This window comes from Lissotriton helveticus, chromosome 8 (assembly GCF_964261635.1).
Source record: "Lissotriton helveticus chromosome 8, aLisHel1.1, whole genome shotgun sequence".
Lineage (NCBI taxonomy): Eukaryota > Metazoa > Chordata > Amphibia > Caudata > Salamandridae > Lissotriton > Lissotriton helveticus.
The window spans coordinates 838,734,864-838,759,694 of NC_136069.1; the positions used below are offsets into that span (position 1 = coordinate 838,734,864).

At 47.3% G+C, this 24,831-nt stretch overlaps 1 protein-coding gene across 1 annotated transcript in view; it reads left to right on the forward strand.

Annotated features, from left to right (window-relative positions):
• Positions 1 to 24,831, forward strand: part of LOC144772944 (eukaryotic translation initiation factor 1A, X-chromosomal) — a 97,188-nt gene that overhangs the window by 60,481 nt on the left and 11,876 nt on the right. Inside the window, exons 2-4 of the mRNA XM_078657646.1 lie at positions 4,360 to 4,443; positions 13,340 to 13,443; positions 14,131 to 14,181. Coding sequence (XP_078513772.1) covers positions 4,360 to 4,443; positions 13,340 to 13,443; positions 14,131 to 14,181 — 239 coding nt within the window. The remainder of the gene's footprint in view (positions 1 to 4,359; positions 4,444 to 13,339; positions 13,444 to 14,130; positions 14,182 to 24,831) is intronic.

Consider the following 24,831-nt stretch of genomic DNA (forward strand, 5'->3'; position numbering starts at 1 on the left):
TGGCCAAACCCTGGGGCATGTTAGGCTAGTCCCCTGATCATTGGGACAATAAACACCGCACCATTTGTTGCTAGTTGAGGATTTGGTCCACCAACATAAACAAACCGTCCGTGATGGCTGATCTTAGATGGAAGAATAAACAAAAGTGCAACAAAAAATATAGTGACTTTAAAATAGGGTGAAGTGCCCGCCTACTACTAACTTTATTCTACGGACAAGACAAGCCTCCTAATTAAAAACCAGAACAGTGCAAGAGAGACAGTCAACAAATATCTGTCTAGTAACGGGCCAACATGTTTCTGCCTCAGGGGTATTTAATCCAGTGGCATTCGTCAGGGCCTCTGTTCTTTCAATAGTTGCACTCCTAGTAGTGAAACAAGGAAAACACCACCATAACCCAAAGGAAAAAGCAAGAATAAAAGGTTGAATACGGTACGACCTGTTACAACCGAAGACATTAGCCCTCCATATCCATTGGAAAATATGAATTCCTTAATGGTAGGGCAATGGACCTCACCTCACCTGGACCGTGCTCAGGTACTACGAGGCCCCGCTCTATTCGTCGGTGCCTCAAGCTGTCATCCGATGCACCCGGGTTTGGCCAAATGATAGGACTGATCATTGAGTCAATTTGATGGGAGCCCTTTGCTAACTGCTGAGGATTTGTCAGCTGTGTATGAATAATCCATGCTGTGCCGGTTGTTCTTATGCCTGTGGTTTCACCCGTTTTTGAAATACGCTGTCTTTAAGTGATATATACACCCCGAGATCCTGGTGACTCGGTTTGACAGAGCAGCTTTAGAATTGAGCTGGTAGACACCCTGTGTTCTCTGTTATACATGTTGTAGGAGCTGGGGATAAGAATCAGGCACGGGTCTCTAAACCATATATCCCTTGGACCCTCTTTAAACTGTTTTGTTGTTATTCAGAAAGATAATTTGACATTTGCAATAACATCTGAAACATCTAGGGTGAAGTTGTGCATTGCATTTGATGGGAAAGTTACAATTCACATAGCGCCTTTTAGAGCTAATCATAACTTGTGAGCTCCATTGTTTGGAACAAATTGTAACCAAAGCTGTACAATTAAAAAAAAAAAAAAATTGGGGGGGGGGGGGGGGGGGGGTATGTACATTGATAATGCAACAGATTAATTTGTTGAAGACCATGATAAATAAGAGTGGACCCGACAAAGTAGACTAGATTTAAACAACTATTGTCAGTTACATGGAGGTTAATTGGCTGAACTAAAGGTTGGACTGAAAGGCAAACATTCAATCTGGAATGGCTTTTTTTTGTACATTGAGAGACTTGAACCTCCAGAAGTGAGTGTACTCTCTTTCCAATGATAGCTTGTCAGCCATTCTACTAGGTCATCGATTGCACATTGACAGAGCATATCTTTGGTCATCTTGATTGAGTTTTATTTGGGTAAGATGCAGTCTTTCTCTGCCAAATCGGAGGATGGGTGGTGGGGGGAAATGAGACTGAACAATGTTTGCACATGTAGATATTTGGCAAAATGGACCAAACAGAGACTGCAGTTTGTTGGTCACGGAACCGCATGATGTGTTAACTCTGGGCATAAGTCTAAATAGTGACAAGTGTGCAAATATGTACCCCACTGCAATTTGGTAACGGAAGGAGAAACTCTCCATTACCAAGTACAAGAAGAGGTTGAGATTGAAGCATGGGTCAGTTTTGATCTGGACTCCGATTAATGCAGGAAGCACACTTTGCTCAAAGTCACTGATGAGAGGGAGAGGTTCCTTCCGCCCCTTCACTATACTGGAGATTCATTATATGCAGTCTTCAAAAAAAAATGCCAGGTCTCCTGAAACGTAACTAGACTCTCCACCCCAGACACAATGCAGTAAATCAATTTGTTTGCTTTGGTGATTAAGTGGTCAGTTTAGGCACTTGAGTTACAGTTGGCCTGTGTAAAGACAAATGTATTGTCTAAGGCTTTTCAGTCTGGGCCATCTCAGCTGTTGCCATTTAATGAAGCCCTTCTAGATGCCCTTCTGGTTACATGGGCTAAGCTATGCTCATGCCCGTGAGCTAGAGCTATCGTTTGGCAGTATAGGCCAGTGACCAAGGCATCATAACTAAGCACTTTCACTGGTGATTCTGCTTGCTCAAGTCTCAACAAGCAAGGTTGATCTAAATTCCTTCCCAACTAAACTTATGGATCAAAATGAAGGGATGATAAAAAAAAAAATGAATGCTTTCCTTGGCCAGTGTAGCACTTTGGTCTATTAATGCAGTTTACCTTCTGGGGAGGCACAGCACGCTTTGTGCAACAAGACCAGAAACATCTTGCTGGCCTTTCCAGAGGACCTCGGGGCTTCACTAGCGCACACTATACATGATAGTCCAGATTCAGCCATGTATATACTCCGGTCTGGACACTACAGACTGCCTCGGAGTAGCTTTTGGCCCGTTTTTGTGCTCAAGAGGCATGCAAGGATGTGATCAACAATTTTCTGTTGATGTGCAAGCATTCTTGAATGACACTCGTTCAATGACTGGATGTTTGGGGGGAAAAAAGGCTGAGGCAGCGATAGTGATTCATGGATAGTCACACCACAACTCTAGTTTTGGGCCAACTTGATGCTGGGTAACCAATTTCCTTGTTACTGAAAATTAAGGAGTTATTCCAGGGGACTAACATGTAGGCTGCACCAGTTTTCCCCTTCCTGTTTGCAACAACAAGTCCAAGCCTTTCGATGTTGCTGGTGGGCGCCATCAGGAGCCATTCAAACTAGGAAGTATACAATCCTCTAATTCTTCCTCGCCGGCTGCAGCAGATTTCAAGCCGCATTCACTCGCTCATAGCCATTCGGAGTCAGAATTTGGAATTTCTTCCCTGGTTCGATTATACATCATTGTATTACAAGATGTACCCCGGCACTCCTAATATTTCAAGTATATGACAGTTGGGTCCAGAATAATGAAACAAAAGTCTGCTTTAACACAGGAAAACACCAGAGATTACTTATCCAAATGTTATTCCATACAAAGTTCAAAATTGGCTAAAAGCATTTTTTTAACAATATTTAACAGGACTGAGAGCACTTCAGATTCTAACAATTGCAGAATGAGATTCCTTGAATTATGTGATCCAGTCCTTGTAACAGAACACAAGAACAGCCAACACGTGTTTCGTCACATTCGTGACTTCCTCAATGCTGTAAAGGCAATAATATGGACATATACATACTATTAGTTTTTACCTTGCATTACATAACACATCTTGTCTTCACAAGGCCCAGAGATACACAAGTAAGGATTTTTTGGAAAAAATATCCAACATCTGTGCAACAAGATGAAAGTGTTGAATCCAAGTGCAAAAAATCCATACACCCAGCGTTTTTCCACAAGGCAGAGCTATTGTTTCCAGTATTGGTTCTCCCACGAGTGTCCACCCAAGATTCCTCACTGCCCACCCTCCTCACTGTTCTGACCTCTTTGCCATCTAAATAGGTCCCAAGTTAGGAAACAGCATATTAAGTCAGTTTTTCTGTGCTCCATGTCTGAGTGCGCCGACGGAGAAAGACGCTACAAACTGACAACTGTGCACAGGGGTCGTGCTTATATGCTGCTCTACTCAGTCACTTCCATGGCTTTAAGGAGTCCTTGTGGAGCTGCACAGTGCCACCTACTGGCCCTGTGAAAGGGCTGAAAGATTTCTCCGGATACATTCTTGCAGCTGGAGATGTCCTAAAGATGAGGAATCTGTGGTTAAATTATTCACCATAAAAAGCGGTGCAAAAGGTAAGTAACTTGTTCATTTTAACAATCTAGTTCGGACTATATTTTTCTAATTTGAAATTTTTTCATTGGCTGGGAGAAGCATCTTGATGAAAACAATGCTATCTTTTTGTGGAAACAAAATTATGCCAGTATGCATTCTGCAATGGGCCATCAGTACTTAACCTCTTTTGCCACTTATGCCCTGAATTGTGTAGGCATGGAAATTCCAAATCGCCCTCAAAGTCCCTACCCCTATTTCTGATACATGATCACACTGGATACTTTTAGACTTTATGGAGAGCTGCTGCCCATAGCATGTAGGCAGTAATGTATTTGGTATCCGTTTTAACCTCAATAGCGGAACCAAACTGCCATGTTTGAGTTATGACATTTGTTTATAACTGCCAATTCTATAGTGTAATTGTCAAAAAAATATTTTTGCCATTGCATAGCCCCCTAATGAAATGTTTGGTGTGTTTGTTTTGTTTACAGCTGGGGGCCTACATCAACGTTTGAAAACCACTATCTAGTCCTTGTCTTGCATATGGGTATCTTACGTGAAACATTTATTTACCTTTTACCTTTTGGCTTTCACCTCTCTAGGTAAGGGAGGTAAAAACAGGCGACGAGGTAAGAATGAAAATGAGTCTGAGAAGAGAGAACTGGTGTTTAAAGAAGATGGACAAGGTAAGGGTCGCTTTACTGGAATTTTCCTTTACTGTTCTAGATCTCCACTTATGTTGCAACGGTACCAACGCACTTGGAAAGCATTTGTTGTACGAAAATCCGTCACATGTCAGAGTAACAATGTCCTGTATCCCCTGCCCATATGTGGACATCTCAAAAATTGTAATGGGGAGGGCTGTTGTGATTAGTTAATTGTGCCTTCACACAACGTTCCAACTCCCCCCACACTCACTTTTCTCAGTGTATCTATTTCACATTTTAAGCCAGTAGTTTGGACCCAGATATATTGGTATTCAAGACCAGGAATTTACTGTGGATTCTAATTTAGTTTGACATTATTGTAAACTGTTATTTTTGCATTTCCTTGTTATGTGCACAAGGCAATGATAAATCTATTGCAATATCTGCTGTACTGGTACTGTGCAGTTCATATTGGACGTAAAAGAGCCGGTGAGCAGACACTTATATAATTAGCGTCATTCAGAAGTGCATCACAAGTCCAAAATGCTGGGTTAGACTTGCATGTATACCAAATAAAAGGTTTGCATAATTCAAAATGTGTGGCGTATCTTGCTCTGCCCTAACCTTTTTAAAGCGATAGGAAGTGAATAACATCTGTATGTAGTTAAATTAAAAAATCTACAGTTGCTCAGTGTAATGACACGTTGAGTGGAATCTCTGGTGGAAAGGCCTGCTTCCGAGTTAAGCTCTAATGCCACTTGTTAAATCTCCTGAAGCTGGTTGCAAGTATAGAGGAGTGTTCATTTTTTTTAAAAACCTTTATTGCACTTTAACATTTTACACAGCTATAGGCCTACAACCCAGGGGGCCGTCCGCGACATTATTAAAACAAGTATAAATCAACAGGAGAGTGCCGCCTATTGGCCGCCAAGCTTGGTGTTCGGCTAAGTCGCAACGTAATGAAGGTGCAGAAGTCGCAGCAGCATGCTGATCTAGTTCGGTTTTCTGTTTTTATAACATTAAACAACATAACAATGAAGAAACCACATTTAGGTCGTCAGTAAACTAAGTATTTAGCACCAACTGTGTCTGGTAGTGCACCCGTTAAGGAAAGCGGTGTCAACACTCCTAATAACGGCCGAGGCCGCGATGTCTATGCCTGTGTGCGGTCATGTGTGTCTGGTCCTACTGGGGCTTTGCATTGTCTGTCCCATCTACTTTCTACCCGCCGATTCTCAATCCCTCCCTGCCCGTGGCACCTCACTCCCCGCTCCCACTTCTAGGTTCCCTTAATCGTCTTCCTCGTCATCATCTGATGTTAGTGCGTCCTCCTCCGGTAAGAGTTAACAAATCTCCCCCCTGTATACATTCCAAGGGGTCCATATCTTGTTCCATTTCCTTGGACAAGCCCGGCCTGCATATACCGCCCTTTCTGTAATCATCACCCTGTCCATATTCATACACCATTGCGTTTTTGTCGGCACCTCTGTCGCTCCCCATTTTTGCGCTATGTCCCGTTTTGCGATTATCATGCCTAGGGTAACCCATTGATGTCCGTGCCTGAACAAATCGTTGGGTCCCCATACATTTAGTAAGCATTTTCGTGGCTCCGGGACCAACGAGGTCCCCACCGTCTGTGATATCGTGTGCATTATCCGCCTCCAGTATTCGTGAATGCGTGGGCATTCCCATATCGTGTGGAAGAACGTGCCCTCCTCACCACATCCACGAAGACCGTATGGGTGCTGAGCACGGTGTATAAGGTGTAGCGTCGTTCTGGTATAGTACACCCTGTGCAGAATTTTTAATTGTACCAGTCGGAATTTAGCAGAGATGCCGACCTCCTTAGGCGACGCCAGTGCCGCATTCGTCTTTCTCGTCCATAGCTTCTAAGTCTCCCTCCCATTTGTCCTTCAGTGTATGCATGGGGTCTGACAAGTTATTAAGTAACTTGCGGTAGACGAGGGAAGTCGCCCGTTCCGGCATGAAGTCCGTAAGAAGGCGATCCTCAAGTGGAGAAGCCTCTGGGACCTCTGTCTCGGAGGAGGGGGGGCGTAAGTAATGCGTGCCGAATCTGGACATACCGGAACAATTCTCGAGTTCCCAGTTCGTATTGCTCCCTCAGCTGCTCAAAGGGGACCACCGTCCCTCTTTCCCATAAGTCTCCCACCGTAGATATCCCTAAGGTATCCCAATGTGAGAAACCCTTGCTAATTTGCAGGCCTCCCAGTACCCGAGAGTCCCACAGTGAGGTGAGTTTGGTTAATCTTCCTTTCCATCCCAGGGCTGTCTGCGCTGTGTGCCACAGTAATGCAGTAAGTTTCGTGGGACCCACCAGTTTGCGTACCTTTCGTAGGTCGTATAGTGGGGCTATTAAAGTGTTAGTGCCTAACTGCGCCCTGTCTGCTTGGAATGCCGGGTCGCTCTGGGGAGCATGCAGCCACTGATTTATGGGCTTCAACTGCGCCGCCCAGTAATAGTTTCAAATTAGGCAGTGCGATCCCCCCCGTCATACCAGCCCCAATGCATTTTAACCTGTGCTATGCGTGACGGACGATTACTCCACAGAGGACCAGCCACCAACGCTGATACTTTCCTGAAGTATCCTGGTTCCACCGGGTACGGCGTATTTTCTAGCATGTATAAAAAACGGGGCAGCGACATCTTATAGAGTGCTGCTTTACCCAGCATCGTTAGGGGCAGCCCTGCCCAATACGTAACGTCCTGTTTAAGCCGCTCCAAGGGCGGCATCAAATTCTTCCGGGCAAATTCTAACGGATCCATGGTGACATGGACTCCCAAATATTTAAAGGAGGAGCCGACTACCTTCAAGGGGCAGTCTGCGTTTAACGCCGGAATTGGGCCCCTCAAGACATACAGTTCCGATTTAGTCCAATTCAGGGTGTATCCCGAGACTTTCCCGAGTTCATCACAGAGGGCCAATAGCGCTGGAACACTACGCTCCGGTACACCAGCATATCTTCCGTGTATAGTGAGAGGCGGTCTTCCCACCCCTCTGCCCAGGATATCCCTTTCAGCAGTGGAGTGGACCGTATTAGGTTCGCTAAAGGTTCCAAGGCGATTGCGAAGAGCAACGGCGACAGAGGGTAGCCTTGGCGGGTGCCTCTCTTCAACGGGAATGTTCGCGAAATGTGGCCATTTGCTACCACATATGCCACTGGTTTGGCATAGAGCAGCCTGACCCATGCTATGAACTTGGGTCCGAAACCCATACGTGTCAGGACCTCGAATAGATAATTCCATTCCACCAAATCGAAAGCCATCTTCGCATCAAGTGCCAATATGACCGCCGGTTCGGGGATCGATTCCGCCCTTGCCAACACTCTGTGTACTCTGCATAAATTCATTGCCGTGTTTCTATGCGGCATGAACCCGGATTGATCGGGATGTATAAGGTCAGGCAGGTGTGCCATCAACTGGGTAGCTAGGAGTTTGGCCAGTATTTTAACTTCTGCGTTAAGCAGAGAGATAGGGCGGTAGGAAGTGCACTCTTCTGTTGGCTTCCCAGTTTTAGGGATTGCGACGATAGTCACCACTCTTTGGTCATGAGGAAGTTCGCCCTTCCCCAAGCAGTCCGCGTACATAGCAAGTAAGTATTCGCTCAGTCTCTCCGACGTGGCTTGGTACCATTCTATCGGGATACCGTTCGGCCCAAGCGCCTTACCGGGCTTTAACGCTCGTATGGCCCTCTTCCGTAGTTATGTCGGCGTCCAATTCCGCCTACCTCTCCGGCTGTAGTGTTAGCGTTTGGATGGAGTCTAGTGCCGCCCTGGCCATGTCAGCAGATACCCCCCCCGTCTGGTGTATACACCTCCTCGAAGTGGTCCGCAAGTGTCTCCACTATTAGTTCGGGGCTTGTGTGAACCACCCCTCGTCGGTCTTTTACTCGTTGGATACCTCTGGAGCTCCCTCCCTTTTTATCTAGCCAGGCCAGCATCCTACCTGCCTTGTCCCCTATATCGTAGATTCTGTGTTGTCAGTAATTTGTCCCCTCACCTGATGACGTAAATGTTCCGTGTACAGTTGTTGTTGGATGTGTAGGGCATGGGACGTGTCGGGCCCAGGGTGTGCTTCGTGCGCTACTGTCGCATCCCCCAGTGCCAGTTCCAGACCAGCTAGTTCAGTCGCTTTTTCCCTTTTGTGACCCGTGATCGAAACTATGGCCTGGCCCCTAAGCACCGTCTTATATGCCTCCCACAAAATTGCTGCGGAAGGCACCGACGTTGCATTCTCCGCAAAGTAGTGCGTCGTCGCCGTCTTGAGTGCTTTCCTGACCTTGGGGACCTTAAGGTATGCGGCCTGTGTGGGATAAATTCGTCTACGTGATTTTTCTTGGGTGGAGATCGTCAGGGTGACCGGTGAATGGTCCGATATGCCTCTAGGGTGGATGTCTACGGTGTCTACGTGTTGCATGCCATCCCCCAATGCCAGGAAATAGTAAATTCTCGATAAACTGTTGTGTACAGTGGAATGGAAGGTATATTGCTTCTCTTGAGGGTGCGCATGCCGCCACACATCCACCAGACCCATAGCAGTTAGGAATCACTGAAAGCGGGAGGGACCTCCCGTCTGGGTCACCACTGGGAATTTGTCCAGTAGGGTGTCTATTGTGGCGTTGAAGTCTCCCCCAAGTATAACATCTCCCTCTGGTAGGGTTAAAAGGAAATCCCCTAGTGCCGGCAACATGACCGAGTGAAGCGCCGGGGGGACGTATACTGAAACCACATTGATGAGTCGCTCCTCCCACTGTCCCTGCAGTGCTGCAAAGCATCCCTGTCCGTCAACCTTTGTGCCCATTGGTATGAATTGTGAGGATTTCTTAAGTAGAATACCGGTTCCCCTGGACCCAGAGGTGAATTCGGAATGTACTACCATTTTATAACCTCTCCTGTCTAGGGCCTTGGTTGCCCCTCTCAGTAGGTGAGTCTCCTGGAGGAGTGCCAAGGTTGGCCCTTGTCTTTTCAATGCAGTAAGCACCAGTCCGCGCTTTACCTTATCCCCCAGCCCTCTTACGTTCCATGTCAGCATGCGGAGTGGTGCGCCCTGCTTCCTCGGCTCCTCTCCCTCTATGCTACGTACTGTGCAATCGGCCATCGATCATCTTGAGGTGTAATGTAGGAGTGTCTTGCCCTGCGGCACACGCGCACCACCCTTCTCCGCCATTCAAACAGTGCAAATAGCCATTTGCACATTGTGACCCTGTGTTTGGTATTGTCAAGTTTCCGAGTGCGCGCCTGTCGCACCTTTCGGCCCAGGTACATCGTTTCTTCCTGTCTTTCAAGCAGCTCAACGGTAAAGCATTATGTCTAGACCTTACATGTGGATTTCTAACAACTACTAAACACCCCCCCTCTTCCCCCCCCCCCTCCCTGCCTCCCTGCTTAACGGACCTTCAACTGCCCGCCTCCCCAACTGAGCAGAGCGCTTGACCCTTCCCAAAACCAGAGTACTTGCGAGTCGGGGGAGAGCGTCTCCCCAGGCAGGCGGCATCCCTGCCCTCTTCCGGGCGACCCAGTCCAGCGCCCAACCGCGACTGCTATGCAATTAGTACAATTAGGGAATGACAGCGTCCATTATTGCCCCGGGTGTTCCGATTTATTCTCCTCCATCGGCTGCATTTAGTTCTTGTATCGGTGACCTTCCTGCGCCCCCTCTGCCTGATGTCTGCGACCCGGTCTGGCTGCCGTCGCGGTGTCCGTGGTTCGTTCTATGCGTTCTGCGTGGAGGTCCTGTAGTGCGCCACCCCTCGAGCCGGTCCCTGGCGGCATCAGGGGTGTCGAAGAACCAGACTTTTTTATCAGCGACTACCCGAAGTCTGGCTGGAAACAGCATTGAGTAGGGCAGTTCCTTTTTCTCGCAGTGTCTTTTTAACCTCGAGAAACGTTCTCCTTCTCCGTGACACTTCCGCCGTGTAGTCCGGGAAAAAGGATACCTTGGAGTTCTGAATTTGGATGGCCGGCGCCACTCTGGCTGCTTGCAAAATGGTGTCCCGGTCACGATAATTGAAGAGTCTTGCTAGAATTGGCCTCGGTGGGGCCCCCGGCTTCGGCTGTCCTCCTGGTACTCTATGGGCCCTCTCCACAGAGAAGAAGTGTGAGTCCTTTCGGATCAAGCTGTTTTTTGATCAGATCCTCCACGTAGAGGTCCATGGCTCCTGTGGCTTCCGACTCCGGCACTCCCAGTATTCGGACGTTGTTCCGCCGGGACCGCCCTTCCTGATCGTCCAGCTTCTCTCTAAGCGATTTATTGTCAGCCTGCATTTTCTCCATATGGATTTGTAGCTCGGACACATCTTCCACTAAGGATTTAGTGACAACCTGACTTGTTTCACACTTTCATTCATCTTTTGTAGGTCCATGCGTATAAGGGTTACTTCCGTCGCTGTCGCCCCCACCGTCGCCTGCACTTGAGCCAGGGCGCTGAGCACATCTTCCAGCGTGGCTTTCTTTGTCCCGTCCCTCTCCGTCGTTTTCCCCACAGACTTGCGTTGTTCTGACAGAGGGGAGTCTGCTTTTCATAGGCGAATTTATCAAGCTTGGCTTGCGTGGAGTTATGATTTGGCCCTCTGCCCGCCATGGCTATGACCTAGGAGTCTTCTCGCCACTGTTTGGATGCAGTGCTGTTGTCTGGTCCTCGCGAACCCGCCCTTAAGTGGTGGGTGCCAAGCGCAGGTCCAATTGTGCTCGCGTTTTACCAACCGGCACAGCCGCGGGCTATGTCTGTTCTGATTAGGGCCCCTCGAGTGGGTTCCCTTACCGGGGCGACTACTTCCCTGTATGGTGTATGTGCCGTGATGCACCAAGCCCACTGCTCTTCAGCGGTGCCCGTGGAGCTCTAGTTCTGCTGGCTAAAGGAGGATGTGTGAAGGTCCACCACCACTGTGGCCATTGAGTTGCCCACTCAAACAGATGTGTGGGCCAGTCGCTGGAGTCTGTAGACATGCTACTCCGCACCTCCTCTGTAGGCACTATCGGACCTGCCCTACGTGGTATCCCGCGGCCACTTGCCGCCGCCGTTGCCCAGAAAGGGGGGGGGGTTCGTCTGTACTCGCTGTGCGTGCCAGGTATTGCGATGTTCGTTGCGCCCAGGCTATGTTGTGCAGGCGCTGTGACCAGGCATTCAATGGGGGGTATGTATCAGCGTTTTCTCACTAGGTACGTAGCTTGGAGGATTTGTTTCGGATAGTTTCTTCTATCATAGCTTAAAGGTGCCCGGAATACTGACCATGATTCATTTTTCTTGTAGAAACAGTTTTCGGCGATGCGTCTTTACGAGGGTAAGTTCAGTTGTTAGATAGACGCGCTTTGCGGTTGTTTGTTATACAGCCATCTGATACAAGGTTTTGAGAGTTTACGTTTTCTACCACTCAGGTTCCTTCATTCAGTCATAGAAGGAGAGGGTAAGCCCCGCAAAATTTACACACGTGGAGATGGTGGTGGAGCACAATATTTTGTTTTCGTTTTTTTCTTGATTTTAATTCAACAGTGGTCCCCCAAATGTAACGCTGTTTTCTTACGTTCTGTTTAGATTTCAGGCCCCGGAGGAAGAGCCTCATAGGGCTCGAAATGCATCGGGCTTCTTAAATGCTAATTGTTTCATGTGAAAATGATGTGTAACGTTATAAACGCTGTATTGTTCTGAGCTTAAAAAGAACTGTTATGTCTTAAAAACAAACACTGTTACGTTCTCTGTTTATAACTGAGATGTTATGTTGATATAAATTGAAATTTGATAAGGTTTAAAATTTGAAAATAAACTCAATAGAGTTTGCAACTGTGCACATTGGTCGGGTGTTATTCACTCGAGTTAGGTTGGTTTAAGTAGGGCACGTGAGGGCAAACGTGCCACCAATGTTGCACGCATAGATTACTAATACCATAAAAAGGTCTAATAACGGCAAAAATAGGTGTGCTTCTCCTATCCAAATTCAAATTCTCAAGCGCTTAGCCACCATGCCCCACGATCCTCCGCTCTGACCCCCGCAGCGTCACCAATTCAGGTGTCTGGCGTGTGACTTCGAAGGGTATTCTACCCAGGATGTCTCCGGCTTGTAAAATGGCGGCGCCGTCACTTGTGTCGCGGCGTCCGCTCCTGCGCCCCTCCGCCGTCTCACGTAGTGTTGTGCCGCAGCTCGATCTCTCTCAGAGCTCGCTCGTGGTTCGTGAGGCTCCCCAGGCTTTTTGCGATGTTCCCCGATCTTTCCCCTCCCGTCGGCCACTTCCGGTATTTGGTGCCCGCCAAGGCTGCACTTCCGCCCGGGCACCGCTTCTGCTACAGTCCGCTGCTCGCCGGAGGGTACTAGGCCCAGTCAATCGCGCCTTCTCCTAGTTAGTTTCCGGTGCGCCGCTGCTCCCAAATGGCTCCTCCGGTTGCCGCTTGGTCACCAGTCCCGGGCCACTTCTTTCGAGCAGATTATTTTACGGATGTGTGTACGGAGTGGTGCGTGATGCCGCCTTACACCGGGAGCCTCTCTAGGTTGCTGCCGCCATCATCGGCTGTCGGCCACGCCCCTCCAGGAGTGTTCATTTTTGTCTCATTTACATTTTATCAGACTTTGTTCCCATAGCGAATATCTTTTGTCAGGATTTGTTAAAGTTTACAGTTGTTGCAATGCCATGCCTTACTGTGCGCAACCCTTTTCATGTACCATGGTTGGACTTGACGATTCATAGTGTTCCCATCTGCAAACGAGTTTATATGTCCTAAAAACAATAGCTGAGTAATTATTTTGGTGAATGAGTGCTTTTTTGTCGCCTGCATACCATTCCTTTGAGCCATTTGCTCTCCTGGTGCTATTGATTCAATAGTACCAGGAAAGCAAATAGCTCTTGATACACAATGCAGTCAGCAGTTGATGTGCGATAGAAATCTGTCATTTTTCAGATCACTTATGCACTTTCTTCTGTTCATTTAGAGTATGCCCAGGTGATCAAGATGTTGGGAAATGGCAGGTTGGAAGCAATGTGCTTTGATGGTGTCAAGAGGTTATGTCACATCAGAGGGAAATTGCGAAAAAAGGTAAGAATGCGTGACTTGATAAAATGTGTTATAGTAATTGGGAGGGTTGTCTGCTTATTGGTTGCTGCGGACTACGTCCATTTATAAAGTCTGGTGCAACTTTTTTAATATCTAAAGCACCACATTATGTTAAAATGTGAACTCTATAAAAGCGTACATTTTCTGTTTTTTAGTCTTCTACTTTGTGGAGCTTTTACAGGTGCATATAAAGTAAGTCACATAGGTGGAGGAAAAATTCCTTGGAGACTCTAAGCTTTTTGTGCCTCTCCCCAAACATGTTCCTTTCCTCCATATGTGTACACTTCTATCTTCCCGTGGCTTTACACTTCATCTCTTTCATGTCTGCCATTTTCTCAAACCAGAGCCTTTGATTGAAATACTAGCATTCGAGTGAGTCAGGACTGAAATTGCGAGCCTACAACTAGCTTGGCTCTTTGTGACATTTTCTAATTCAAGCATTCTTTAAGTGTTTGGATCGATGTTAATGTTCCAATATGACCTTGTTATACAAAAGTCTGATCTTGTCTAGTCTCTCTCAAATAGCTTAAATGTAAATTATTTTCTGAAGTGAGATACTTGCTGTAAAGAATGTTCCAGTGTATCCATAGAAAGTGAATTTAGAATGCTGTGCTTTAACCTGATGCTTAACATAATAGAAAGGTTCAATATTCTTTCTTTTCCTGATAGGTTTGGATAAACACATCTGATATCATATTGGTTGGTTTGAGAGACTACCAGGTAAATATTTGTTTAGCTTTTTCGATAGGCTGTATATGTTGTGTACAAATAGATTTGCTGACCTGCGCAACCAATCCATTGTCTGTGAATTTCCATCATTTAAGGATTTCAGCCATGTTTTTATGTTGAGAGATTGAACCAACTCTATACATTGAACGTTTCATTTAATATTGCAACCATGTAGTCACTCATGATGACTGTCTTGTGGCATTAACTGAAGTGCTTAAAAATCAATTGGAAGACATTCAATATAAGTCCTTACCAGACTCCACTTTAAATGCAACAACTTTACTCCGTCGTAAACCTCCGCGGCAAATACAGGACACTTCTGTGCACTCGATCATTGGCTCCAGCTTATATGAGCCTCTTCATAAACAACCTAGAGGTCCTTTTATACTTGTAACATCTAGTGTCAAAACCCCTGTGAGGTAAAGATGAACTGATCTATTTCTAACAGTGGAATGCAGGAAAAAGAATTGAAGAAATTCACAACTTGCATTAAACAGTATCAAACTTGCCATTAAATTCACCAGTAGCAATTCTAAGTCGAAGTATAGGCTCCCTTTTAAGTATGCTCCACTCTACAATATTGAGGGGAAAAAACAGATTTGTGTAACAAGCCAGTGAATACTTGTTGGAATTAAAGTTGGACTTGCCATCCACTTTGCACTTAACTCACCATTGTCTATTCCGAAGCGATCAAGTGAGACTCTTCTACAGCAATGAGGGCCCAGGCAAACAAAAAATATTTATAGACATTTGTAAGATCACTTCTGGTGCATTGCTAGTCTTTGCATATAAAACAGCAACAAACTAATACATTGAAGTTGCCCAGAGAAGCAGTTTTTTTTTTTAAACGGAACTGACCGATATTAGCCACCTCTTTCAAAGAAAATGCGCCCGTTCCCACGTTGCAACGGGGCTGATGGTAGCAAAACGGGTTTTGCCAGAATCTCTTGTATGTGTTGTCTCCACCTCTCTGCAAGTGGCCGAAAGGCATGGATTATTGTGCTGCTAATGTACTTTGACTTAGTGTGCCATTGGCCCCTGCCAAACGGGTACCCAGGGCCTATGTTCTTTCCCTAAACGGCATTAAAAATAAAACCTAATTGGCACCCTTTGGCCACAGGTCTGGTACCACAGGTACCAAGGGCACTGTGGCCTGGGAAGGCCTCTATGGGATTTTTTATTTATTTTAAAAGTTTTATATAGCGCAACAAGATCTTTGCAGATAACAGAGCGCTTTACACAGGTATAAATGAGTGGTAGGGTGGGTACACGAGGGAGCATAGTTAGGAAGGTAAGGTAGGTCAATACAGTAGTACAAATAAGAGGGAGAAGAACAATCAGTTAGGTCAATAATACACGTAAAACACATGTGCAAAGGGATCAAACAAATAATATAGCTCGACGCAAAGTCTTAAAAGATCAAGAATAGTAGTTCAAGTGTATTTAGCCATGAGGATAGCTTTAACTTCTTTCTTAAAAAGAAGAGTGGATGAGATGAGCCTGGTTTCAGGAGGGAGTGAGTTCCAGATCCTAGGCGCCATTCCTGAGAAGGAGCGTTTGTACGTTTTTTCCTTCCGGAATCTTCGAGGCTTCAGCAGAAGATTGTTTGTACTTCTGGTGGTTCTGGACCCGCCGGAAATTGTCAACGTTTGAGTGAGGTAGCCGGGTGATTTCAAGTGTATAGCCTTGTGCGTCATGCAGGTGATTTTCATATGTATTTTGGCTTCAAAAGGCAGCCAGTTCAGGGATTTAAAGTCCGGGGAGATATGGGAGTGTTTTTTAGATCCAGTGATGAGTCTAGCTGCCGCGTTTAGCGAAGCTCTTAGGGGTGCAGTTGTAGTTAGGGGGAGACCGCAGAGGGCGATGCTGCCGTAGTCTATGCGAGGGATGACTAGTGCTTGTACTGCAGTTCGAAAGTCCTCGGCTGGGAGGAAGGGTTCAAGTTTCCTCAAGGTATTTATTTGGAAGTTAGCTCCCTTAGTCGCCTTGCTGATATGCTGCTGCATGTTGAGATTGGCGTCAAGTGTTATGCCTAAAGATTTTGCTGAATCCACGATGGTCGGTTGGACATTGAGTGCAGTTAGGTGCTTAAGCCAGGTTTGAGTGGTAGAGATTTTCGCGGGAGGTGAGATCAGAAGGAACTCAGTTTTCATAGCATTGAGTTTGAGGTGGTTATCGGCCAGCCAGGATTGGGTGCTTCTGATCGTTGAGTTCAGACGCATAATGTCTTTGGGGGATTGTAGTTTGAGATATAGTTGAGTGTCATCGGCGTACATGTGAAAATGTACATTGGATGCTTGTAGCAAGGTGGTGAGAGGTTCCATAACTAGGTTGAACAAGGTAGGGGATAGGCAGGATCCTTGGGGGACGCCTAACGATACAGGTATTGGAAAGGACATCAAGTTGTTGCTCTTGAATTTTTGAGATTGGTTGTGTAGAAAGGAGGTGAACCACTGAAGAACAGTTCCAGAGAGACCCATTCTTGTGTTTAGGAGTTCGAGTAAGTTCTCATATTTCACAGTGTCGAATGCTGAAGAGAGATCAAGAAGGATGAGGAGGCAGGTATCATTTTGATCTACAATTTGGAGGGCGTCGTCAATTATGTAAGTCATAGCAGTTTCGGTACTGTGCCCTGCTCGGAAGCCAGATTGATGAGGGTTGAGGAGATCAAACTGTTCTATGTGCTTTGTCAATTGTAGTTGAACGCATTTCTCCAATAGTTTGGCGAGAGTGGGAATGTTGGTAATCGGCCGGTAGTTTAGATCAGTGGGGTCAGCTGTTGGTTTCTTTAGTAAAGGTGTAACTTGTCCAACTTTGAGGGAGTCAGGGATGGTTCCTTGTTGAAGTGAACTATTGATAATTTTATTCCAGAGTGGGAGAAGCAAAGGGGTGGAGTCTTTTACAGCGTTAGCAGGAAGAGGGTCAGTGAGGTGATTGGATGGTTTCAGGGTGCTGAGTAGTCTGTCAATTTCTTCTTCAGAGTAAGTGTCAAAGGATGACCATGTCGCATTGTTTTTTGGTTCATTGGGTGTTATGCGGTGGGGTTTGGAGTAAAGGCTTGCATCAATGAGGAGATCGCTCCTTATGTTGTCAGTTTTTTGGTTAAAGAAAGTAGCGAAATCTTCACAGGAAGGTGTATTGCCCATAGTGTCGACTGCTTGGGGTTGTTCCTTTGATTGTGATCGGATTCGCTGGGGGGGCGGGGCTATTAGACGCCTTCCTTCCGTGTGTAATCACAGCGCGATCCTTCCTGGGACCGCCAAGCCGTGATCTAGCTGAACCACCGCCCAGCTCTTCCACTAAGCACTGCAGCCCAAAGTTGCTCCGCTGCCATTCTTCTTCATTAGCTCCCTGCGGGCAATCCGGTGAGAGGAGGAGGCTAGATGCATCTCAGCCGCGAGCCGCTTAGACCAAGGCTTGGCGCTCCAGCGCAGGGATCAATCCTCCGGGGCCTCTGCAATGCTCGTCCTCCGGGGCCTCTGCAATGCTCGTCGGCACTCTCCGCAGGAGGGTCGGCCCGTCGCTTCGCTCCGTTCTGCGAGCTCCAAGCGACCAACCTGCAACCGGCGCTCACAGGCAGTCACGGCAGGCAGCGCTTCTCCAATGCCCCCAGGCTGCACGGCAGTGACTGCAGCCCCGGCAGGCAGTCTTCAGGCGACCAACCTGCGACCGGCGCTCACAGGCAGTCACGGCAGGCAGCGCTTCTCCAATGCCCCCAGGCTGCACGTCAGTTACTGCAGCCCCGGCGGGCAGTCTCCAGGCGACCAACCTGCGACCGGCGCTCACAGGCAGTCACGGCAGGCAGCGCTTCTCCACTGCCCCCAGGCTGCACGGCAGTGACTGCAGCCCCGGCAGGCAGTCTCCAGGCGACCAACCTGTGACCGGTGCTCACAGGCAGTCACGGCAGGCCACACGGCAAGCAGTCACGTTAGTGTTGGGCCCCAGATTGCATCGCTTCTTCGACGCCCACAGCCTCTCGGTCACTAGCCGCTACCAGCCTCCTCGGCGACCGCAGCATCCACAGCAAGCTCTCCCCCGCCGTCCTGGGCTCCGCCGATGTTTCGGTGAGAGTTGCAGGGGTCCCAGCCGCCAGTGCTGCAGGTACGTGTGATCATTCGATCGATCCAGTTACTTTTGGAATCCAGTTACTTGTGTTTAATCCAGTTACTTGTTTTAAATCCAGTTACTTGTTTTCCTCGCCAGAGATGTGTGCTATCAGGGATAATTCCATGAAAGGGATCCCAAGCACTAGGAGCTCCGGACTAGAGCTCCTACCAGGCGGCCATCTTGGTCCCTAATGGATGCAACACTTATTGTGCCACCTTTAGAGGCCCTGTACCTTTGCACACAAACACACTGTAGTTGAGCTAGCGCCAGGACACCTCAGGGTAATCGTGTGCTCTATAAATATAATTAACATAACATTTGCAGGCTGTGTTCTGGTGCAGAACAAAATGAAGTTGACATGGCACACATCCCTGTGTCCCATGCCTACAACCCACTGCCCGGGCATAGGTCAGCAACCCATCTAGCTTGGTTCCCTATACCAGTGGTGAGGGTACAGGTGCATGAGCCCTTTACCCCTACAATGTCTAAGCCACTTCTTAGACTTTGTAAGTGCAGTAATGCCATTAAGAGTCTATGGTACTGGCAGTTTGTCATTACGAACTCCATAGCATCATAATGGCTTTACTGAAAACTATACTTTGGTATCAAACATCTCCGCACATAAAACCTACACTGACCAGTGTGGGATTTAATGAAAAAATGCACCCAGAGGGCATCTTAGAGATGCCCCCTGAAAAAACCACTTAAGTGTCCTCGCTGAGTGGCTGCCACCACCAGACATGTTTCTGGACCCTGGGTTGCGAGCCTGCTGCTCATAGGGGGGGTCTGAAACAATGCACATTCTGGGACGAGGTGCCAAGCCTCCTCGCCCAGGATGGGCAGGGTCCACGAAGGGGAAGCTCCAAAAGCTTGCTGCTTTTATGAGCTGCCCAAGGCCTTTGCTGCTTCCAGTAACTGGCCCCCACCGGTTCTGACCCCCACTTTGGGCAGGAAAACCAAGTCAGGAAGGGAGGTGTGCCCACCTTTGCCAACACCACCCCTTAGGTGGGGGAGGCAAGGCGAAGCACTTCTGCAAGATGGCAGAGTGAGTATTAAGCCTCCTCCCACTGGAGGGGTGGCATAATAGTAGGTGTACCCACCCCAAGGAAGGGACCCATTGGTCCCAACCTTTACCTACCTGTAACGCCCCTAAATGAAGTATTGAGGGGTAACCCTGAACCTTGCCTCCTCAGACAAGCAGCGGCAAGAAGAGAAGGACTGAAAACCCGTGCTGAAATGAAGAGGACGCCCACTGAGTTGGCCCCAGCTCTACTGGTCTGTCCCCACCTCAAACCTGCTCCTGCGAAATCCCGGTGTGTCCTGCAGCCAGCAACCTCGAACCTCAAGGCCCTGCCTTCCAAGTCAAAGACTTGTCACTCACAACCTGCTCCACTGTAATCAGGTGTTGTAGCACACCCTGATGACGCTAGGTCATTAGGGTGGACCCCGATGATGAAGCATGTCATCACTAGGTGATGAGTGAGGGGTTTCTAACAAAAGGAGACTCTCTCCACTTTGTCTAAACCTTCCACCCCTATAGCAACCTGTGAATTCTTGCTGGTGGTACTCCTTCATTTGTTTTTCTGCAGTTATACCCAGGGGTACAGGAGTACTCCCCGTTCACCTTGGTGAACATAACCCTTGCTCTCCTTCTTGTTCTCCTAAATTTCAATAACCAGGCCAGTGCTGAGACTATTCTGGGATGCTTCTGCTTTGACAAACCAGGGTATTAGACCGCTTCCCCTGGGGTTCTTTTATCCACCAATCAGGCCGTCTAGGCCTGTTGGTATTCCTCAGGTCCCACATCGGGTACATGTCCCCCGTAATAGTCAACAGCCACTAGGACACCAGCCCAACACCACCCCACAATATAGTACCACACAGGGATCAGTCAGGGGGGCGGATGGGGGTCTTGCGGGTAATCCCCCAGTCTCACCACAGCCAGGCATCTATCCTGGATTTAGGTATGTCTAATCGTTTCTCTCCCTTGTTCCCGATGGAGTTGAACGATTGACTACCCTGCGGACCGGGTGAAGAGAGGGTTGAGGCATGCACGTACCCACCCGTATGTAAATTTCTGACATGAAACGTGGCGGGTATTAAATCCAAAGGTACAGACCCGATCTGGTTAGATTTTATTAGGCAGTACGATATCCTTGCCTTCCAGGAAACCTTGGACACTTCATACAGTTTCTCATTGGATGGCTACCTTAGCTTTCGTCCGTGGAACAGTGGGTAGACCTAAAGGGGGCTTGATTGTCCTGTTTTCACTTAATCTGGTAGGGGTTTTTAAACATTTAGACTTTCTAATAATTAGTGGACACTTCCAGACCAGAAGAAATTTTTACTCATTAATTTTTATAACTCCAGGGATGGTTTATCTCAAAATGAGCACCTTAGGGCCCTGGAGCACGATCTGTCAGTCTACAATCCGGAGCAGTCTTCCACCCCAGAGGTGATACTTCTGGGAGATTTTAATATACACCCTTGCTTGTGGGGCTGTTATAGTGGAGAGCACGGCGGGTTACCCGGGGAGGGAGCCCCCCATTTTGAGCATAGCAAAGAGGGGGAGGCCATTAAGGCCCTCCTCTCATACATGAACTTATTTGAACCAGGTACGGGGGCGGGAGAGGAAAGAGCCGCTACCTTTTATAGGGCGAGGCGCAAACTCTGTTATTGATTATATTTTTTTATCCCCTGTGGTTCTGGCTAAATCCTTGACTTGTAGAGTAGTGACCTCAACTTTTAGCGACCACAATCCTGTCCTGCTTGAGGCTGATCTTGGCGTCTTTAGGGCGCAAAGTGAGTCAAGGGGGAAGGCGCCAAGGCCCCTTTCGACCACTGATCAGGGGAGACGAATCAAATGGAACAGGGTTGTCCCTAAAGCCTTTTTTGAGCTTCTTGCCACCAAATGTGAGGCCAAATTGGCCATCTGCTTGGATGGCACTGCCGCAGAGGTCCACGTTGTGGAAGCCTATGTTGCGGTATGCAAGCAGATCGCCAAAGATTTAGAGATGGGCGATACTACACATCCGAGGAAGGCCATTAAATGGTTTGATAACAATTGCACAAAGGCCCACAGCGCCTTACTTAAGGCACTTAAGATTAAGCCAAGGAACAGAGCTTTAATAGCTCCACTCCGTAAGGAGTACAAAATTGCTATTTGTTCGCAAACGCCACATTAATTAGGAGGCCTGGGAAAACCTACAATCCGTGGATGTATTAAGAGACAGTCGTAAATTCTGGGCCATTATCAATCAGCCTTTTTTCTCAGATCAAGAGAACCTAGATACGGACTGCATGATTCCTGCCGACAGTTGGCTCTAACATTTTGAGAGCATTTATGACCTAGATCAGAGGGGATTAACATCGGCCCCCATAGCTGTTGAACGGCATGCCTTACCGTTAAGGTTCGATTCATCGGAGGTTGAAAAAGCAATCCGAGACAACTAGACACAAGGCTCCAGGCCCAGATGGGGTACCAGCGGATTTGTACATCACATATCCCCAGTTTTGGGCTGTAAACTTGGCCAATGTGTAAAATGCGGTTTCCACAGTTGGCTTCCCTCCCTCTTGGTCCTCCTCTTTGATTGTACCGATTTTTAAGAAGGGGAATAGAGGGGACCCCTCCTGTTATAGGCCAATCTCATTGCTTGACTCTGCCGTTAATATCTTGGGCAGGGTCATTCTCCAGAGAGTACATAGGAGTACGATGGACCAATGCCTAAACTTACACCTCCTTATTAGCAAATATACTGTGGCCAGGGAGGGTTTTTTATATTTAGGTTTTATGGACCTTTCCTCTGCATTCGATTTTGTCAACCGCTCAAAATGATGGTCTATTTTAAATGAGGTCGGTTTAGATGCTTCTCAGGTCAATTTACTGAGGGAGCTCCACCAAGACCTTTCAGCCTCTGTTAGGGTTACGAGGGAAGGCCGGTGTACCAGGCAATTTAGTTCTAGAAGGGTGTCAGGCAGGGTTGTATACTGGCCCCTCTTCTTTTTACTATGTATATCAACGCCCTCTAACAATCTTTAGGTACGGCCACACTTGATACTCCGCGTATAAGATTGGGTATCCAGGTCCTCCTGTACGCAGATTTGCTCGGGCACACGAGCATGGGCCTACAGAAGCTGTTGGACCACTTCTGTAGCTTCATGGAAGCCCTGGATTTGAAAGTTAACATCGCTAAATCCCATGTAATGGTTGCCGGCGCACGGAGTAACAAAACAAATGTTAAAACATTCAGGTGCAATGGCAAGGAATTGACGAGGGTGCCTTCCTTCTATCTGGGAGTATTATTTGATGAGAAAGGGAATTGGGGCCCTCAGATGAAGTTGAAAAGTAACGTGGTCACAAGATCCTCAATGGGTCTTTTGAACTTCTCCAAAAGATTGGGAGCTAGACCTATGGAGGCCATGATAAGGATTTATAAGTCCAAGTCCCTGGCGATTGCTTCCTATGGCGCAGCAATTTGGGGCTATGTGGACTCGTACAAAATACAAATTGCGGAAAACAGGTTCCTTAGATCTTTGCTGTCACTACCGCAATCATCCCCTACATTTTCTATTCATGCGGAGGTAGCACTGGGTTACGTCACAGAGCTCCTAAAAATGGCCCCACTGATTTGCTGGGCAAAAACCTGGCTGAATGAAGAGATTACCCTTAACCATTTAATCCTTAAGGACTGTTTGGCCCTAGAGAAGGCAGACGGGTTCCCATGGTTGGCGTATGTTAGAGCGGCATGCGCCAGGTTGGGCCGACCTGATCTGTTTACTTCACCACAGGGCATTATAAAGGAGGACATAGGGTGGATCAAACTTAACTTTCGCAACCTGCTGGAGGCAGAAAGGGAGGCGCAGGAGCGGAGAACCATCGGTGAGATGTATTTATGGTTTATTAACCTCCCCATCCATTGAACCGTATCTTATGTGTCACCAAGCCCTTCCATCGGTTTTTATTGGTCAGATTTCGGTTCAACCTCATTCACTTTATATTAGGTGCTTTTCCAAAATGGGGTAAACCTGAGGATGTAGCGCCATGTTCCTGTGATAACTTTTCCCCACAGGACACACTTCATTTGGTAATGTTCTGTGACCATTACTCAGAGGCGCGAATTTTGTTTTTATATCCAATCTTGCGTGATGCTGGTTTCGCACAAGTCTGGCCCGCTCTCGCATATCTACAAATGCTTGGTTCCGTCCAGGTTACTTTTAGCGTGGCCAGCTTTTTGGCGGCCGCAGCTCGGGTAAACAAAAGAAGACCTCTCTAAATATAATCACTGAGTGGGACTAAAAGGGTTTCAAGGCTTTAATTTGAATTACCCAATTATGCACTTTATACTAGATCTAATAGCCGTTGGCAAAGGGTCTTTTTACATTGTATACTATGTATTTATTGATTTTAGACATTGCACTTATGAAATGTAAAAATTGAATGCTTGTTTTTGTCTTTTTCTTAAATACTTTTAAAGTGTGGAGGCTTATGTTCCCTGTATTGTCTTTTATGATTTTAATTAATCGAAATAAAGATTCTTTGACTGACTGACTGTACCACGATTGGCACAACTTCAGCCATCCCTGTAAGTCCTTAGTAAATGGCACCCTTTTACCTAGGGCTGGGGTATTAGAGGATCCACTGGGGCTGCAGCACAAATTGTGCCACCCCAAGGGCCTCTCACCAAAACTATCCAAACTGCCATTCCAGGCTGCATGTCTTGGTGCAGAGACTACAGACTGCATGAGGATAGGTAACTCACCCCTACTGCAGACTTTACAGCCCTAAGGCAGGATGCAAATTATTACATGTGTGAACATATCTGCATGAACATGTATGAACCTATCAATCGCGTCCATTCTTGGAGTATTTAAGTGCTCAGGGAATCCATAGAGTGTATGGGCTGGATACTTGTCAATATGAGTTATCTAGCTGCATGATGGCTTCACTGAACCCTAAGATGTTTGATACCAAATATCTGATCTTAGTAATTCCTCACTGGTGCCAGTGTTGGATTTATTAATAAATGCACACAGTAGACCTATTTAGAGGGTCCACTGAAAACCAGCCTGCCACCCCAGACCTGTTTCTGACCTCATGGGTTGAGGCTGGAAACTGCTTTCTCTGAGCTTAGGTGCCTCACACCTCCAGGCCGGCAACGGGAAACTTCAATGGTGGTACCGCCTTTGAAAGTGTAACACAGGCTTCCCCCAGATAGTGGGGGATGCCACCCCGCTCCACATTTGGCAGGAGCGAAAATTAGCTAGATGAGGAGTTGCCCACATTCAGCTAGCACCTCCCCTATGGTGTGACAGGCGATGTAGACACTATTGCCTATCGGGTCTAGGTAGTTCTCGCTTCCCATAGGAAGTAGTCACTTGGAGGGTGTAGACACCCTAAAGGTAAGTAGCCGATTTCCTGCGACCTGTCTCCCCCTTTAAAGCCCGTAAATTTAGTATTTCGGTGGCATCCCTGGACCCTGAACTTTAGATTAGACTGACACAAAGAAGAAACTAACTAGGAAGATCTGCTGCCTG